At 47.4% G+C, this 19,020-nt stretch overlaps 1 protein-coding gene and 2 long non-coding RNA genes across 7 annotated transcripts in view; 2 read left to right on the top strand and 1 right to left on the bottom strand.

Annotated features, from left to right (window-relative positions):
* The window catches only part of LOC140700220 (uncharacterized), a 46,333-nt gene extending 44,476 nt beyond the window's left edge, over positions 1–1,857 (top strand). Inside the window, exon 4 of the long non-coding RNA XR_012078552.1 lies at positions 1,789–1,857. This is a non-coding gene — a long non-coding RNA (uncharacterized lncRNA). The remainder of the gene's footprint in view (positions 1–1,788) is intronic.
* Positions 1,858–4,147: 2,290 nt separating this feature from the next.
* On the bottom strand, positions 4,148–8,607 carry DUSP6 (dual specificity phosphatase 6). Its single transcript, XM_006197884.4, has 3 exons — positions 7,723–8,607; positions 6,674–7,111; positions 4,148–5,643 (listed from the first exon to the last, which is right to left on the bottom strand). Exons 1-3 carry the CDS (start codon positions 8,120–8,122, stop codon positions 5,336–5,338), a joined length of 1,146 nt encoding a protein of 381 aa, XP_006197946.1. The 5' UTR covers positions 8,123–8,607; the 3' UTR covers positions 4,148–5,335.
* A 1,250-nt stretch (positions 8,608–9,857) lies between these two features.
* The window catches only part of LOC140700217 (uncharacterized), a 73,635-nt gene continuing 64,472 nt past the window's right edge, over positions 9,858–19,020 (top strand). For all 5 annotated transcript variants that reach the window (XR_012078546.1, XR_012078545.1, XR_012078548.1 and 2 more), the window contains exons 1-2: positions 9,858–10,013; positions 13,915–14,000. This is a non-coding gene — a long non-coding RNA (uncharacterized lncRNA). The remainder of the gene's footprint in view (positions 10,014–13,914; positions 14,001–19,020) is intronic.

The following is a 19,020-nucleotide window of genomic DNA, read 5'->3' as shown; positions in this document are numbered from 1 at the left end:
GTCATTATCAAATAATGTACATTTCTTCTATTTTCCATTGTGTGTCTGAGAGTTCATTTGTGGAGGTATGGTGGTCTGAAACAAAGACTGCACAGAGCCTCTAAAGGTATTTACCATGACAAAATAGGGAAGTGGGTAGGCCAAACTGCATACATGTGGGTTATTCGTCCATTCCCATATAAAAAATAAAATACAGGATCTAGAATGCTATTTTGACCGTTGCAGCAGATACAGTCATACAAGGACTTGCACCATAGTTCCTTGGGGCTTCCGCTTTGATTTGGGGCACTCGCAGAAAGATTGAGCAGTTAACACTTTGAGACATGACTTTGCCTTCATTAGCTTTTAGGGGCTTGTTAAGTCTTCGGTTGCCTTTTATTTTAACCTTGTTTCATGGACTCTGTGCAACACAGATCAAGGCCTGGATAAATATTTGTGAATTGTTTGAACTTTGTTCTGTGCCCTTAAATACTCTTAGGAAATCAGTTTTGGACTTTAAAGAAGTTTGAAGTTTCTGTCACCAAAATTGGACTGATTCAGGGCCAACTGTGATAGGAACACAAGAAGAGTAAGGGTGTTTGAAAGACTGTAGAACGTTCTGGGAAATGATTATTACTGTGTGAGAAACTGCATTTAATTTACACCCAGAGTGATCCTTTTGAAGCAGTTTAAAGTCTGAAGACTGATTTTTTAAGATGATGTTTCAAGAATATTTACTTACAGCCAGGTGCTACGTGGCCTGCCCTTGCTGTGTTTCACATCTGCACTATTTTCTAATCTGCCTCTCTTATTCTGCAGCCCTTTGTGTTCTCCCCCTGTCTCTGTCTCTCTGTATCTCTCCTCCCCCTCCCCAGCTTCCCTCCAAGAGGGATCAGGGTGAGGAAACGACCTCTGGTTCACCTGTGTGATCCTGCAAGAGCAGGACTGTCAGGGATCAAGGCCGGCTGGACAGCCAGTAGCCACTCTCGAGATCCTTAGGAAAATCAGTTTTGTAGTTGGTGTGCTCACGGGCCCAAGATAGGGCAACTTCCCCATGGAGAGGGAGGATGGAAGCTTCTAGACAGACAGGATACCTCTCCTGATGACACACTAGCCGGGGTCCTCTGGCTCTCTTTTGATTTGGCTGTTGAATTTGGGTTTGATTTGGCAGGTCACTTAACCTCTGCTTCCTCCACTTCCTCAGCTGTAAAATGGGGTCACCACTTCCTGGCCAGCCTCACGGGACTTTATAGAGACAAGCAAATGCAGATGACAAGCAGTTTACCACAAGAGCTAAAAGCTTCAAAGCTCAGTTCTGCCAGTTCCCACGAGGTGACTTTAAGCACTGCTGGCGTCTCTCTGCCTCAATTTCCTCATTGAAAAATAAGGATAATAATAGGACCTCTCTCAGAATCACTTTGAGATCAAATGAGAGAATATTGTACATGAACTACAGTATCTAACACCCTTAATAAATATTATTTTTTCCCCTGATCTGCATCATTTTGTCATCTAGTAATGTGTACCAGAATGCTAGAATTATAAAGGAATCCTAGAGTGAAAAGTAAAACTCCCTCATTTTACAGACAAGGAAAAAAGCAACTCTGTGAGGTTCAGTGACTTGCCCAGGGCTATCTGATTCATGAGTGAGAGTTAGCATTCAGGTCTTCTAATTGTTGGGTCTCCGTTTCCACTGCTTTGAAGTTTCCACTGCTGGTATTTCTATCCCCAGATAACCCTTTCTCAGTCTGATTTTAACTCTAAGACCAGTTTCTACTACTAAGCTGCACATTTTTCTGTCTCTTGCAGCCCCCCAAAATCGGCAGCTTGGAAAGATCCACCCGCACCCCCTAACCCCATGCAGAAAGCCAGGAAAGGTAACACTTTCTCAGAGACCTGAGGAAGCCACTAATGGGGACAGCAGGTAAGGAGGGAGGCCGGGGAGCCGCAGCTGCTGGCAAAGGTTGCCTTAGTAACCATGCAGGGCTCCATTCAGGAAGTGAGCCCAACTTCAAGATGCAAAACGATCGCCTTCCCCCGGTTCCTTCGAGCACAAAGGAACCAAAGGAATGGAGAGGGATAGCGGAGAGAAAGGGAGGCGCAGGGCGAGGTGGGGGCCCATGCTGTCAGTTACAACCTTCCACCTTCCATAGAAGAAAAGGAAAGACAGAATCGCTCTTTGAATCTTCTGGCCTGTATGAACCATAACCCCTCTCCTCCCCCATTTCACCATGAGTCCCTTTGTGGCAACAGAAGGGAGGCGGCACCCCTCTGTTCACCAGTCTTATGAAACAAGATGCCAGGTTGGTGGTGGGGAGGGGGGAGCAATCCCAAACATGGCAACTTTATGGGGGCCCTAAACTCTTGCTTGCTCCCTGTTTTATTCAGATTGATGACAAAGACCATTTGCTACCAATTTATTGGAAACAATTTTTTTTCACAGCTTGAGCTGCTGAAATGCTGGGAGCTCCTTCTCCCTTAGCCGCTGGCAGACACTTGCTGAATGGGCCCGGCTCAATTATGCTCCCTCCGCAGGTTCAGCGCACACTGTGACCCTGCGTGGCTTCCTGCTATTCATATGTGTTACTTCCCCTTTGTGGTAATGGCTTATGGCACTTGGCCAGAAAACATTATTAATTTCAGAAGTGGACTGACAAACAACAAACCCACAGTGGAGCGAGAGGAAGTGCTGGGGAGGCCAGCTGTCGGCTGGAGCAGAGCAGTAGGAACTCACTGCCTGCAGGTTCTAGGAGGAAAGGAGATGAGAATCCACAAAGAGGAAATGCACTAAAATTATCCACCACCCATATTAAAGAAAAAAGAAGGAAAAAGAAAAGAGAGAGAAATCAGAGAAAAGGGGCGACGGGTTTGGGGGCGGGGGGAAGCACACAGCTACTTGAGCTGCAGCTGGACAGGAAATTGCTAAGGCTGCTTGCAAATCCCTACTTTGAAGAGGCAGTTTAGGGAATGCCAGGAGCGGAAACCGTTCAGAACTGGATTAACAGGAGCCAAGTTGAACTGCAACCCACTTCTCCTTTCGGAGCTTCGGCTGACTTAGGGCACCCAAATGGGAGACTGACTTCAGTATTTTTCTGCACTGTTACTGTTTGCCTTTCATACATGTTTAGTTGCTAAAAGTCACTCTGTACAGCTTGGTATGATTGCAGAGAATCAGGGCACTTGCCTCCTACCAAACAATCCAACTGGCATCTCACATGGACTGTGTGGGTGGAAAGCCCATCTTTCTCCCCTCCTATAGATAAAGGGACTAAGCTCATTCAAAAAGGGCTCATAATGTAGGTATGATCTTGTTCTTTTGATTTCATACACCTGCCCTTTATTTTTATTTTGACTTGTGTATTTAGACACTCAGGACAAGGAGAGGGATGTTCCCAGGAAAATGACAGGCTATTAAGCCTTCACCTAGAAAGAAAACTGTTCAAAATAACCTCAACATCAAGTTCAGTAGGGGTTTCTGGCCCACATTCTAAACCAGTTAAGTGCGAAGCACATAAGAACCGGAGTGACAATGCTTCAAGAGCCAGCGTGAAACGGTAACCACATCCGGGCTCAGTGAGAAAGCTTAGCTATGCCTTGCCCTGTACATGAGAAAGGAAAGGGGAGACACCATTCCTGATTTATTTGTTGTTCCAACAGTAGGATAATTTGCAGGTACAACTGTCACTTACCAACCTGAAGAAGAATTAGCTCTACTTTCTCCTTGGCGTGTCTAAGTATTATTGAGCAGAAGATGCCCACAGGGAAGGAGAGGCTAACACTGACAGTCACCTTGTTATTCTGGTGCCCTCTTTGTGACTGTTCATGAATATCCAAATCTTACACTTCAGCAAGCTGTGCTCTATGGCTTCATTCTTCAAGAGGAATTCAATTTTCTTAAATAAGCCAGAACTAGATGCTAATCTGAACTAGATGTCCACGAGGGAGAAAGTCAATCCCTTCTGTCATTTTTATTCAAAGCAAAAGATTAATTTCATAGACTGTACCTGAAAAATTCTTGGGAGTTTAAAAGATGAGAACTCTGCCCTGCTATTTATTCCTACAGCTATTTTACAGGCCAACATCAGTCCCCAACTGAGGAAGTCCTAAAATGTGTCCCTTCCTATGTTAAGTACAATTAAGGAGAGAATTTTAAGAAATACACATTTGATAGCCAAAATAGTTATTTATTAATAATTTAAGGTTTTACATTCTTATAATAAGTTTCAGCTCAAAACTTTACACCGTGAATATAATGGAGCCACTTAAGTCTCCCTCCTTCACAATCATATGCCTTTCGCCTGTCGACGGGGTGCCTGTACGCACACACACACTTCCAGTTTCGCACACATTGTTCTGAAAAAGGAAAGAAACCAATCTAAAATATTGCATTTGAGGTGACACTCCCTGAAGAATTTTGTACAGAGGTAATACACTGTTTAGCACAGCTGAAGTTTAAAAAGAAAAAAAGTGAGCCATTGTTTTGGTGTCCTTCCAAGATATCCCCTCTGAGACAATACAAGCCAAAATATTTACAAAGGTAAGGCATAGTCAAACTACATTAAAAGAAAAAAAAATCACAAGGAAGATATAGGAATAGACTGAAGACTGCACCATAACAAGGTCTCTGTAATATAAATGTCCATGAAAATCTCGTTCAGAATCGGTAAAGTCAAGCTTGCTGCAGATATCTCCTTTGGATTACAAAAGAGTGAAAGTTTCTATTTTTTTGTTAAAAAGTGGCATACTTGCTCTTTCTCCCTTTGGATGATTTCTTTTAAACCCATGAAAGAAAAAACAAACACAATTCAAACAAACACGTCAAGTGATTTAAAATCAAATATTTACAATAATCAAATGGAGTATCAGATTCACTTGATTGATTCATTATTTCTTTTTATTTTTTGCCAACTGATACTACAGATACAGAGCTGAAACCTCTCTTTGGCTCCTCGGTATGCAAAGTTGAATCAGTCTTCACTGAAGACAATGTAGAGTCAGTTCCAGATGCAAAAGGAAACAGTCATACAAGGCCCTAAAGAACACATGCTCCTAACCCTACCATTTGGTCCTACCCTATATACCTGGAAGGCCTCGAATTCCAGTCCCTGCTGGGGTAGGCTGTACACAGGAGTGTGGAGCAAACGTACTCTGCCTGTATCTGTGCAGCATGTCCTGTTCTTCCAGCAATGGAGCACATCTCTCCCTTTGTGGTAACCAACTCCACACGTGGTAACCTTGTCTAATACAGACAGCTGGTGTCATGTGGACACCTGGGGCCACATACAAAGAAAGCAGCCCAGCTGATGCTGCTAAGAGAGACTGCTAAAGGAGCGGACACATCCCAGTGGGGAGCCTTTCACGTGGATTGCAGGGAGTCCACCTGGTAGACGTTCTGGTTGGAGGGGGTGGTGAAATAGAGCTGCTGTGCCGGGACGCGGTTGTCACAGGGGCTGCTGAGTCCCAGCGTCCTCTCGAAGTCCAGCAGCTGGCCCATGAAGTTGAAGTTGGGGGAGATGTTGGATTTCTTCATCTTCACAATGTCATAAGCATCATTCATGGACAGATTGAGCTTCTGCATAAGATAAGCCACAGTCACAGTGACCGAGCGGCTGATGCCAGCCAAGCAGTGCACCAAGACACCACAATTTTTGCCCCGAGCTTCATCTGAAAACACACAAGAAAGGCAAAATGTCAGTAGACTGAAAACCACCCTTTGTGAATAATCAGTCTGAAAACTGAATAATAATAAAAAGATAAAAAATAATCGTGTGCAGCAGTTGAACCCTGCAGGCATCAGAAAATGTATCACTGTGATAAAACATGGACACTGGGCACAATTACATATTTCAGATATTTTCTGAAAAGGGAGCTTTTGTATTAAGTTTCTGCCAGCAAAAAACTCCTTAATGTGTGCATTCTTTGCCTCAGCATGTGAATACCAGAAGCCCTGCAATATGGTCGTGAATGCCTTTTATACAGACAAGCAGACTGCAAGGGTCTATTAAATTATTCTCCAACTGTTGTGCAGCTAACAATGGAGGTATTCAGGCATTTTAAAAGAGAGAGGGAAGTCACAGGGGACAGCCCATTAGGAGGAACAGGATGTCGACATGGCCTGAAAATGAGTTCCTTTGTAATAGGAAATGCATTACAATGCCTGGAGATTCGCTTCTCCAGGCTTTCAGCCCACAGTCCTTCCTGCTGGGCTCAGGTTACCCTCACTGTCTCACTGTTCACCGGTATCACAGTAGCATTCAACTGAATTACAACATCTAGCATTCACAGGGCTTTCCAACAACTAACTTGGTGTCCTAAAACAACTCCCAGGGCTTTTAAAAATTACAAAGCCATGCTAGAATTTCTGTCTACCACGAGCACGTCTCTCTGGCCTTCCCCTAGTCCACAGATTGTAGGAAAATTCTGTTGTCTACTTATGAATGGTCTCCCTTTCAAATGACTGCATTCAGAGTTAAGAAGCAGACAGCATTTCAAATACACCTGTGGTCTGCAGCCTTGTCCAAAGACACATTTCCTTAGGAAGAAGATAAAACAGAATTAAGAATGCCCTTGGAACATTAGAAACCTGCAGTCTGACAAATTAGCAAGCAACAAGAAAGGTTAACAGTTTAGACTCTAGGAATGGTTAGGAATTTTACACTTAAAAGTCTGAAAGGGGACTGTTAATTAGTCTCACCTATGAAAGAAATGGCTTCAGGGAAAAACTGGGACAGGTTTTGGCTCCAATGATCCGAGATGGGGATCTGCTTGTATTTGAACTCTCCTGCGTTCTCAAAGAGATTTGGTAAATTGGGGGTGACATTCAAGATGTACTTGATGCCAAACTCCTCCAACACGTCCAGGTTGGTGGAGTCCTTGGCACAGCCCAAGTAGAGGAAGGGCAAGATCTCCACGGGGAAAGAAGGCTGGCTGTTGGACAGCGGGCTGCCATCCGAGTCCGTTGCACTATTGGGGTCTCGGTCAAGGTCAGACTCAATGTCCGAGGAGGAGTCGGAGCTGATCCGCAGGCCCCCGAGCCCCAGCACTGGCAACGGTGGCGAGCTGCTGCTACACGAGCCGTCTAGATTGGTCTCGCAATGCAGGGCGAACTCGGCTTGGAACTTACTGAAACCACCTGCCAGAACGAGAAAAGCAATCATGTAACCCGAGATCCCGCAGTAGTTTTCACAGCTTTGAGAGCCGCAGCCGGGCGCAGAAACACACCACAGCGCTCTACCAACCGCTCCCCCCGCCCCAAGCCAAATATAAGGGAAAGACACTTAAATCTGCACCTTTGCGAATAGGACGAATGGGCCCGCCTCCCCTGGGAACCTTCATTCTTTTTAATCCGGAAATGCACAAAATGGCAACTTTGCTGAATATTTTAAGGGGTTGGAAGGTGCCAATGTGCACCCCAACGACCTCTGCCGTCCTGCAAATCTGAATTCAAAATCTAAAGATAGAAAGCAGGGAGAGGTGAAGGATATTCCAGGTAGGAAGGAGAGCTAGTTAGAAACTGCCCGTGCCTGTGGCCGGAAGCCGGTCGATTCTGCTCGGGCCCCACTCGCGGTGCGGGGCAAGTGAGGTTCGCAGCCTGGAGCGGGTAGACAGCCCCTGGCGCAGCAGCGCGGCTCAGAAGCGCCAGCCAAGCGCAGCAGGGGCGCTTGCAGTCCGCGTGCCCCGCCTGCAGCCCGCAGCCTCGTGTCCCGCGCCCTGCCCCCTGAGCGGGGCTCCCCCGGCACGTACCTTCCAGGTAGAACGCCCGGCAGCCCTCGTCCTTGAGCTTCTTGAGCAACAGCCCGAGCACCGACTCGCCGCCGGTATTCTCGTTCCAGTCGCTGCTACTCTCGTCGTAGAGCACCACGGTGTCGGTGCCGCAGCGCCGGGTGAAGCGGTCCCGGTCCTCGCCGCGCGTGAAGAGCGCGCGCACCGGCAGATTGCCCTTCTGCAAGCGCCGTAGCATGATGCCCGGGATGGCCACGTTGATTGCTGACTCGATGTGCGATGACTCGTACAGCTCCTGCGGCCGGCAGTCCATCAACAGCAGCCGCTCGTTGCCCAGCTCCAGCTGCTCGTTGAGCCACGCCACCGTCTTGCTGATCGCCATTTCCGACGCGAAGGGCACGGGTCTGAGCGTATCTATCATGGGGGTCGAGCTGCCGGAGAAGGCGGGGTGCCTACCAGACGCCCCTCGGGGCAGGCATAGGCCGAGAGCGCCGCGAGAAGCCGCCGCTCTCGGAGATGGGTTTTAATTCCACCTCGCCCTTCCCAAACCGGGTGAGCGGTTGGGGCAAGAGAGACCAGAAGTGAAGCCGGCGGTTCCCTCTGCACCTGGCTGCAGCCGCTCGCTCTTGGCGTCAATGAATCTCTCTGAATGAAGCTGCCCAGACAGTTTTATTCCTCCCCGGTGAATGAAATCCAATTAATTCGGACTCCGTGCTACTGAGAGGGGAGGAAAAAAAAAAAAACAGTCCAGCGGCTTCTAATCCCTCCCTCCAAGGCTGCGCCTCAAATCCACCCGGGCGTCTTTCTCGGATTATTCAAGCCTCGATTTGCTCACTCTCCCTTGGACTCAGCACTCGCACACCCCCTGCGCGAGGCAGCTCCTCAATGGATACAAACAGCGAGCGTCTCAATGGATACATTCTCCAGGCCAGCCAATGAGCGCGCTGCGGAAGGGGCTGTTGCCGTGGGGACGGGCCGGCTGGAACAGGTTGTGTTGATGAATTGTTAATGAGTTTGTCATTCACAAAAACGGAAAGGAATTTCCGCTCCGGATAAGCTCCAGTGCAAACAAGCTGCAACAGCGGGCTCGGCGGGAGGAAGGAGAAAGAAGAGGAGGCGGCGGCGGAGGAGGAGCAGGGCACACAAACCAGGGCACTTCAGTTGTCTCATGTTTCCTTCTGTTGAGAGTTCACACTTCGCGTCGGAACTTTTGCGCACAAATGGTGCAATTAGCAGGCACAAAAGCCCTTGTTCGCGACGCCTGTGCGCGCAAGCTAGCTTTAGGGAAACGTGTGCTGACTTTTTCCCTTTTTATTCCCTTTAAACTCATTTGGACTGGAGTTCACTTTAACCGCCCCCTTCCCCCTTAGGCAGTGTGTGGCATTTGTTTGCCAGTTTAAAAAGCCCAGTTCTGTTTGCTCTGATGTTCTTTTAGCCGAGGCTGTGTTGGGGCTGGTGAACTGCCTGGGCTTTAGTGACCGATGAGGTGTTAAATGCTAATCCAACATCTTTTGAAACAAACCAGGATTTTGTTGAAACATTTTTAAGCAAGCAAAGAAACAAATGTTTGGTTGTCCAGATAATAGGTAGCAAGCTTTTTTAAAAATAGCTTTTTAATTAATTATTTTTTTTTAAACAGTGAAGGCTGCAGAAACAAACTCGTTGGGCAGTCCAATGCTTTTATTCCTCTGCGACGGCCTGGGGCGTTAGGAGCCATTGTTCCGGGGACCCAAACTACCCCCGCCGCCGTCACCCACTGCGCGCTGGGGGTTCGCGCTCGTTAATCATTTCTGGGCAGCAAGCTCAGCTTCCAACAGAGGAACCGGCCTGGACGGGCTGTCTCGGCGAGGTGCACCTAGGCGCGCAGAACCGGGCCGGCTGCCCCACCATCCGCTTGGGTCAGTCCTCCCGCAAGGCCTGAACCCTGCGGGGGCTCACAGGCTTGGCGACTGATTACTGTAGACCGAGAGGCATGTCAAAGGGGAGACTTCCACCCCACTCCGACTTTCCGAGACGGGTTACCCACTTCCCTGCTGCAGCAGCAGCCCCCTCCTCTGCGGGTCGCTGGGTACTGGCGGAGCACCGCCCGCACCTGCGCGTTGCGCTTCTCATTAGTACCGGCGGCCTCCGCGCTCAGCCCGTGAGGGGCGTCGGGCGACCCCGGAGGACGGACGCTGGGCCGAGAGCGGGATTTGGGCTTTTGAGCGGCCTAAGGCGGGTGAGGGGGGAGGAGGAGTGCCTGCCGGGAGAAGAGCTCCAGAGAAGAGCTGGGAGTGCTGGGGAACGTGTCTGCCGCGCTGCAGAGAAAGCAGGTAATGGGGGAGGTGCTGGCCAGGCCAGCCAGCCCCGCTCGTCCCGGGTACCGCGGGGCAGGGCGGGCGGGGAGCCGGATGGAGGCGTGGCGGGCGGGGGCCGCGGCGGCGGCAGGGAGGCGCATTCCCGGCGCGCAGAACTCTATTGTTATATAAAAGTGACGAGGCCTGCCGCTCCCGAGCGGAAAACCACCTGTGTGCGGCCGGCGCGGCCAGGGGGCCGGGGGGATGGGAGGGGCGGCAGCGGCCGGAAGGCGCGGGCCCTAATCCGGCCGCCCCTCCCTAACCGGCGGAAAAGAGGCCGCGCATTGTCCCGCCGCCGGGGAGGCGGAAGCGGGGGCAGCGGCTCGGAGGGGAGCGGCTTTCCCCAGCGCCCTCCCGGCGCTCTGCGCCCACCGCTGATAGAGCGGAGGGCATCTGAGGTCGTGGGGTCTCCCCTAGCCCCGCACCCACAGGCCTGCCTGCTGCCGCCCCAGCTCCAATTTGCATTTTTAGTCACCCGCCTCTTCCCTGGTTTGGGGAATGTAGGCTAAAAAAAGGTGGCTGCGAGGCCCAGGTTGCCAATTTTGGAGCTCTGCTGCAGGCAGGCCGCCCCTGGAGGAGCGTGTTCGGCGAAGGTGGGGGTTGCCGCACTCCTCTCCTCGCGCCTTTTTTGGGCATCCCTTGGAACAGAATTCCCATATTTCACTGGATATCATCCAGTTCTAGCTGGAGGAGGCTTGCGCTGAAGCCGACGCCTCCGATCCGCTCCCACCTCTTTAACAGATGTCCCTTTCCCCAAGACCTTCCTGTTACTGGGACCTACCTGCAGGCGAGGAGACGCAGGATACCCTGCGGCTGGCCTGACAAGAGTGACATCTTTCAGCCCAGGAACTCCAACAGAAGAGGCAGGGAGGGAAATTCATTTCTACTTAGCTGTTTTTAAAGTGCGGTTATCTGAGCTGGGGCACCAATTTGGGAGGATGGTCATAACACTTGTCAAACCTGAAGATCCAGACGTTTCGCTTCACCCATGTTTCTGAACCCTGCAGTTCCTCAGCACATTTTATAAAATGGCATTCTGACCGCTCGAGCCTAAGAAGTGCGGTGTGAAGAAAGGACCTCTGGAGTGGGGCGGCCCGGGTTTGAATGGTGTTCCCACTCCTTCCTAAATTTGCAACCTTGATTGTATCATCTATCTCTTTTAAGCTGCAGTCTTCCACTTTGGCATCAGGAAAATAATAAAAATATCAGCTTTGTTGAATCGCTGTGATGATTAAATGGGTAAAGTGAAGTGTCCTAACAACGTTAGTGTGCCGTTGGCTGTTGGTATTAATTTTTAAATTTCTGAACCCCTAACCTGCAGAATGGCCCGCGCGTCCTTTTCATCCCAAAGATGCCCTTTGAGGCCTAGCCCACCTGGAACTCCCTAGTCTTAGGAGAAATCCTCTGAGGAACTACCCTAAGCCGTTTAATCCATTTCAGTTCAACTGTCAGGAAAAGCAGGTGCTGTTACAGACCAGGGTCAAAATCGTTTAACACGGTCAAATACAGAGTATACCCAGTTACTTTTCTAACTTACCTCTACTGGTCCCCTTTTAAACACCCTGTTCTCTAACCACACTGAACTGATAACAGTAGAAGTAATATATGCAGTGAGCATTTACCACATGGTGGGCATGGATACATGTGTATCTCCATCAGTCTTCAGGAAACTCATATAAATTATCCCCATTTACAGAGATTAAGGAATTTTCCTGAGGTCACACAGTAGCAAACAGTGGGGTGGTGATTTGAGGCCTGACTCCAGACCCTTAAGGATTTCCACATCCTCATAACACAGGATGTTGTGGAGACCGTGCCCACTGTGCTTCACTGTTCCTTGCTGAAGTTTGCATTTTGAGGTCTGCGTTTTGAATTTTGACCACTAGGCTTTTCTGGGCTTCACAGATTTATATTTTATCTTCCGCACAAGATGTCAAGTATCAAAAGTTAGGCTCATTTCCTTCCTACTCCTTTCACATCTGGTGGTTTTCTTTGCCTTCATTAGTCAGCCAGCCAGTAAATGCGGTGCTCTTCCTTAGAGTATGTCTTAGATTCTAATCTTCACAACTAACCATTCCTGATGTGAGTCAGTGTAGCACATAGGCCTGAGTTTAAATGTCTCCAGTGAGTAGTTTGACAGAGGAAAGTCATTCACCCTCTCTGGGCCTCCATTCATTCATTCATTCATTCACTCACTCTAGGTCCTGGGAATGCAGCAGTGAATAAAAGACAAGAAAACCTGCCTTCCTGGAGCTTACATTCTCCTGAGGACAGACAATAAACAAAATAAATAATTAATATGGTATAAAAGAAAGTGACAGTGCTATGGAAAACTAAAGCAAGGAAAGGGATTCAGCAGTGTATAAGAGGGGGAGTAGTTAGCCTACCTCAGAGGACTGTGAGGATTAGCGACAGCCAAGGTGACACACCACGAGGGTAGGGTACAAAGTAGGTACTCAAAAGATGATGTTTTGTTGTTGTTTTATTAAAGTATACTCAGTTACAATGTTGTATCAATTTCTGGTGTACAGCATAATGTTTCAGTCATACATATTCATACATATATTCCTTTTCATATTCTTTTTTATTATAGATTACTACAAGATACTGAATATAGTTCCCTCTGCTATTCAGTAGGACCTTGTTGTTTTTCTAGTTTATTTTATATATAGCTTTCTATTCTCTTTTATGTATAATAGTTGGTACCTGCAAATCTCGAGCACCCAGTTTATCCCTTCTCACCTCCTTCCCCCGCAGTGACCATAAGCTTGTTTTCTGTGTGAGTCTGTTTCTGTTTGGTAAGTAAGTTAATTTGTGTCATTTTTTTAAGATTCCACATGTAAGTGATATCAAATGGTATTTTTCTTTCTCTTTCTGGCTTACTTCACTTAATATGATTTCCAGGTCCATCCATGTTGCTCCAAATTGCATTATTTGATTCTTTTTATGGCTGAGTAGTATTCCATTATATAAATATACCACAACTTCTTTATCCAGTCATCTGTAGATGGACATTTATGTTATTTCCATGTCTTGGCTGTTGTAAATAGAAAGATGTTTTTTAAACTCACTGCTTCATTTCTGCACATAGCAGACTCACTGTTGCTAGTGATCTGGCTTTGAATCTCCTCATCGTGGCCCCGTTGCCTGGGCCCCCAGGAAACGTTCTCTCAAGAGAGTTCTAGTGACTGAAAGAACCATAGGCTTCCTTTCTTCCAGGAACCTCAGTTCCCTGCTTAGAGTGTCATCGACATGTAGAGGGCTGTATTTAAAGGTTGGAGGATACAGCAGACTGTCTCTGATCCATTTTCCTAAGTGCACAGAAACAATTTCGTAGAGCCTTGTGTCTGTGCGTGCATGCGTGTGTGTGTGTGTGTGTGTGTGTGTGTGTGCGCGCGCGCGCACCGAGTACTTGTGCTTGAATTCTTCCTGGATAGTTCCTTAAGAGTGAATCTTTCAGTTATAAATGTTCGCTTGGTTATTGGAGAAACTCCTCCTTTGCAGGAATTTTCCTGCATTTGAGGACACTGGTGATTTACGAGACCTAAAAGGGTTAGCATGACCTTTAATCTTCTTGGAGTAATCTCTATGACTGCAGTGACATTTATTAACACATCATGTGAAAATAGTTTAACAGATTTTCAGCTAATAGGGAGAGCGTGTTTTGGAAGGTCTGACTTAAAATGGAATCTTGTGGTATATTCAGGATTCATTTTAGAGGTCCCGGGGAGGCCCTCAAAGTGACAGTTGATGGCTTTCAGAACAGCTAAACCTCTGAATAGAATTTAACTGCATTTAAGAAATGTGTTAGAAATAGTCTGACTTAAAATAAAGGGCATATGGGGTTCACAGAACTCATGCTGAGCTTTCCTGACAGGTGCCTCAAAAAGACAGCAGCTTCTGTCTGAACAGCAGGAACTGTGGAACCCGAGGGGCCCAAAGGACTAACAGTTGGAAACTCAGGTAACACAAAATGATGGGCTGTGCATGGAGAAAACCAAAGCAGGTTACAAATACGAGCCACAAAGTAAAATACTTCGTATGACTGCAGATCCTGGTTTGCAATTGAACTGCCTCCGGCTGCTCTGTGCAGCTTATCCCAGGGTGAGAAGCTGCGGGGTCTCCTTGAGCGCAGGTTAGTGATTTTTCCCAAATAACGCAATGATGGGGGGGGGGAGACAGGGGAGGTTAGATGTGACAGCAGTAGTGTCAGAGTCACATCCACAGGCACAGGGACGGAGTGGTCCTTCCCTACAAAGGAGACAGCCCTTTCACCCTTTGCCGGAATGGCACAACCTGGAAGAGAAGATGAACTGCTGTGGCGTTCAGACCTTGGCCCCAGTCAGGCTAAGCTCTTAAGGATTACGCCCTTCGTCAGCTTTCTTGTGTTTCTGTTTCCCATCACCTGGTGGAATGCCCATCAGTGTATGAGCAGGATCCCACAGAGACTTCATCAGGAATATTCTTTGAAAGTTCGTCTCTAGTAAGGAAATTCACGGAAAGGTAGCAGCATGGGTTTCTTCTCTCAGGTGTTTGTGTCTCTTTCCTTCCAGTGGGAAGACATTCATTGATTCTTCCCTCTTATCCTTTATTTTCACAAAGTAGGAAATGCGAAAGCACATGTTAATGTCCATGTGAGAAGTCGTCGGGAGGTTGGCACCTCTGCATCTGCAGTAGCCAAGCGCATTTACTGTTGGTCTCTTTGGTTTGTTTTTTGTTTCATTTTGGAGAAGAAACAGTTGCACCTTGCTTCCCATTGTACTATTTCAAAAGACCCACGATGGTCTTTAGTGGGAAATTAGGCTTACATTTCCTTCTGGGGAGGTGAGGGACTATACATATTCATTTTCCCAGAACCTTCCCCAGTCATGTCATGAGGCCTCCTGTGTGCAACATCCTGGGCACTGGCCATGCAGAATACCTGCCCTGTGCGTCTTTGTGTGGGCCACGTTTCCTCGAGTGACTTTTCTCATCTTGTGTTCCTTTATTTACGCAGGTGTGAGCAGTACAAATAACTGTTGTGTACAAGAACTAATTATTTTTTTAAAGAGGTACAATTTCCTGCCAACTTAGTATTGCCTCAGCAGTCAGTGGAAAGGACTGTGTGTGTCCACGATACAAGGATGTTTTAGCTCAGCGTACCACGCTTCAGAGCTCACAGATTCCCCAAGAATGTGTTAGTGGAACCCCAGGGGCCTCCAGACTCCAGTTCAAATGTTTTAGGCCATTTGGTGAGTTAATTACAAAAGTGATATTTGAATATATCCTGAAAATAACACCATAATAGCTACAGTTAATTCCACACCAAGCTTTGTCCATGGTTACTCGAACTACCACGATCATTCTGCGTAGCAGGAATACTCTTACCACAGCTTTATAGCAGGGAGGGCTGGGCTCAGATGTCAGGTCATCACACAGGAATTCAAACATCTCAGTCCCTTCAAAGCTGCTTTAGCATACCCTGCTCCCTGCTCGATAAGATTGACTTCATGCAACCAGTTATAAAATGGTAGTGTCTGCGTTATGTGTTAAATTTTACCTTGCTGATCAAGACTGGGAGTTCTGGAGTCAGGCCAGCCTGGATTCTGGACCTTTCTAGCATATGACTCTGCAGGCAATCACATAGTCTCTGTATGCCTCAGTGTTCTTACCTGTGAAGTGAAGATCGTCTGTCGCAGGACTATTGTAATCAGTGAGTCGTATTTGTAAAGGGGTAGGCACAGGCCTGAAACAAGAATTCATTGACAGTTACCCATTTTTGTTGTTGACATACACACACACAAACATACACACAGTTTTTAATAATTATTTCTTGACTTTTCTAAAAAGGGATTATTTAATGAAAAACCTTAAAGTGTCAGTTTTGTTCTTAGAAATGGAAAAAAAAAATCCATGCAAGATTCTAACTAAAAAGAATGTTAAAGAACAGAATCAGTTGATTTACCATTCCTTTTAGTTGCTGACATAGGCGGCCCAGAAATCCTGGTTTCTCAGTCTGCTGAGAGGTCTGGATAAACTGAGGACGCTGGGGACGTTGGTTGCTTCGGAGGGACTTCCCAGCAGTCTGAGACTCACCTGCTGATGGTCACGTCGCTCGCAGCCGTTCTTACCGACTGCACGATCTGCAGGAGGTGAATGGGAAGTGTACTGGCCCAAGCGATGTGACCGTCATTCTCAGGGATCTGGGTCTGCTGTCGCTGATGGGAGCACCCATTTATGTACTCGAGCTTTTAAGGCCTCCTGCATCTAAGAAATCTCCCCTGGGAAGTTCCTTCCTTCCTCTGACACCCTATCCAGCAAGTGCTTTCTAGGTGGAGGGAGAAGGGGGTGGGTCAGAGTTGGGTCTGAGAGCCACTCTCCCGGGACGGGGAGGAACCTTCCACTCGTGGGTGAAGAGCGCTCTGCTGAAGGCCACATGATGGAAATACACCTAGCTTTCACTGAATGAGCCACCTGCTTAGCTCCGTTTCTACAGTAATTTTTGCACATGTGTGATTCCAAGGTTATTTTTATTAAACGTCTGACAAGTGTGCATCTTTTGGTGTAAGTCAGCCAGGTTTTTCTGGAGCCATCAGAAGTTTTAGATTCTTTACCCAAACTCTAAAGTCAAAGCCTTGCTAGGTTATTCACCCCCCATCCTGCCTCACCTAACCAGTTTCCCAGGGAAAAAGCCTTTATGATGGGGATTTCTCTGCTCTTTTGTTATGTTGTCTGTATGGAAATTTGCTTTGAGTAATTCAGGATTGCTACCATAGCACTCTAATGCTTTAAAGATGGATAATTAGCTGTAACATTCTCTAATATGAGCCAATACCTTAGCTCAGTAACCTGTGGGTTTTTTAAAGAAGTTTGCGTAAAAGGTGTTAAAAAATTATTTCTGTTGCTGAAATTGGTGGCACTTACGATGTATCATTGTTAGAGGAGGTACAGCAGGACCTGTGGATCTTGAATGACTGAGATATAAGAAGGCAGCCAGCCCACGTGCATGTGTACCCACTCAGCCTCCAGACCTGGAGCCTGGACCCTGCTCCCTCCTCTCCCCGCCGCCCTCGCCCCTTTAAGGTACACAGACCGCTGGGCTTTGTTTTGGAATGTTGCTGTCTTTCCTTCAGCCTGGCCCTTCTGTGCAAGGAGATGTTAATCAAATGCAGGGAGGTGGAGAGGACTCAGTTTAGATGACTGTACCCACTTGCCAAAATGTTTTTTTTTCCATCTAGTTAAATTTAGTATGAAATGTACTTTTATAGTGAGAGTGAGGAGTGTGACCTAAATCTGGGGCCTCTTACCACTAGAGGTCTCTGATTTTTATCAAAAGAATCTGACATTTATCCAACAGCCACATTGGCTCAGAAGCAAACTTGTGAAAAATACAGGTGCTCAAGTCCCATCTCCAGTACGTCTGATCTAAATGATGTGAGGTGCATCCCAGGCATCGATATGTTTCAGAAGTTCCCCTAGGGAAGTCTAGTCTGCCACCTGAGCTGAGAACCGCAGGCTTAGAATTCACAGCACTCACTCCCCATCACTCCCCTTGTCTAGGGAGAGGTTTCCAGCCAGGCCAGTGGGTCTTGGAATAAATGTTTAGAGGAAGCTGGAGGTACTTGCTTGTAGTCCATGCCCCCCTCTGCGACTCTTGAGATGTCTGGAGAGGGGCAGGAGCCAGGAGTGGCTCTTACAGGTGGACCACGCTTTGAAAAGCTCCTGATATCCGAGACATCCAGGTTCCTCACCCATTAGCTCTGGTCCAAAAGCACAGACGTTTTCTTAAAGGTTACCTGGAAGGATGAATCAGTTAGTGCACTTTACCCACAGATATCAGAATTTCTTAACAGAAAAGTACAGCTGTTGACATAACTGATCACCTTGTCCTTGTAAGCTCAATTCTTGAGCTGGCACAAACTCTGGTTTCTTTTCAAGAGGCCTGAACCTGTACCCAGATCTGTCTGTGGTTTTGCCTAAAAGAAGGTTTCTCCTGGTAACAGCCTCATGTGTTTCGTTGAGCACCGTTGTGTGTCTAGATCTGAAATGATTGCTGGAGTGTATGGAAATCAGTAAGAGTCAGACCTTGCTGTCACAAAAGTAAGTCTGATTGGGGAGGTTAGACACATCCCCAGGTAGCTAGAATGTAAGAAAATAAATGTAGTAATTGCAATAGAAAACAAGGGCTGTAGGAACAAGAGGAGGAAGTGGGTTCATTGACCTTGGGTGTTGGGAAGTGGCCCAGAGAACATAGTATTCGAGGTAGATCCCTACAGATAAATAGAAACCGCCCCCCCCCACACACACACACACAAGTCCCAGAAGGATAGAAGAAGAAAGGCAGTCTACGTAAGCGAGCCAGTGGCACGAGCGGAGGTCTGGAGCCGTGGACACGCATGACCGTGGGAGAGCTGTTGAGCGGTCTGGAGGGCACAGAGCGGCAAAGAACGCAGGAAAGGTAGTTTAAAGCCAGGTGGGCCTGGGCTGTGGGTGTCCTGCTAAGAAGTTTGGAATTTTTGTCTAGGCGGTGAGAAGTCATTGCAGATATTTACACATCGCAGATGTGGCATGATCTCAGAATATGGTTCTGGTAACAAAGGGGGTGAGTAGACTGGAGGGGAGAAAGTGAGGTGGGAAGACCAATTAGGAAGCAGCTGCAGTTGTCCAAGAAAATGATGCTCTACCACCTCGATAGTCCTGTCCCCAAAATAACGTACTGACCATCCTGCTTCATTTTATTCCTCTTATTTCTGGGGTAGGACAATCACTTAGCCCTTCTGTGACTCAGAATCCCTCCCTAGTAATAGAAAATGACAAAGTCCTTATCTCACCTCACACAGGCAGGTCCTGAGAGGTGCTTGTAGTGGTAGGTAAGAAAGAGGGGGAAATGTTATTCTAAATGCCAATTTCTAGAAAGAAATTACCTTTTGCCACTAACTTTTTATTATAAAAATTTCAAACCTGCAGAAAAGTTGGGTAAAGTGTCAAATACTTGTTGGAGGGA

The sequence above is a fragment of the Vicugna pacos genome, chromosome 12 (assembly GCF_048564905.1).
Source record: "Vicugna pacos chromosome 12, VicPac4, whole genome shotgun sequence".
In the NCBI taxonomy this organism is placed as follows: domain Eukaryota; kingdom Metazoa; phylum Chordata; class Mammalia; order Artiodactyla; family Camelidae; genus Vicugna; species Vicugna pacos.
Note: the sequence above shows the minus strand (reverse complement) of the source record. Positions and strands in the feature narration are given on the sequence as shown.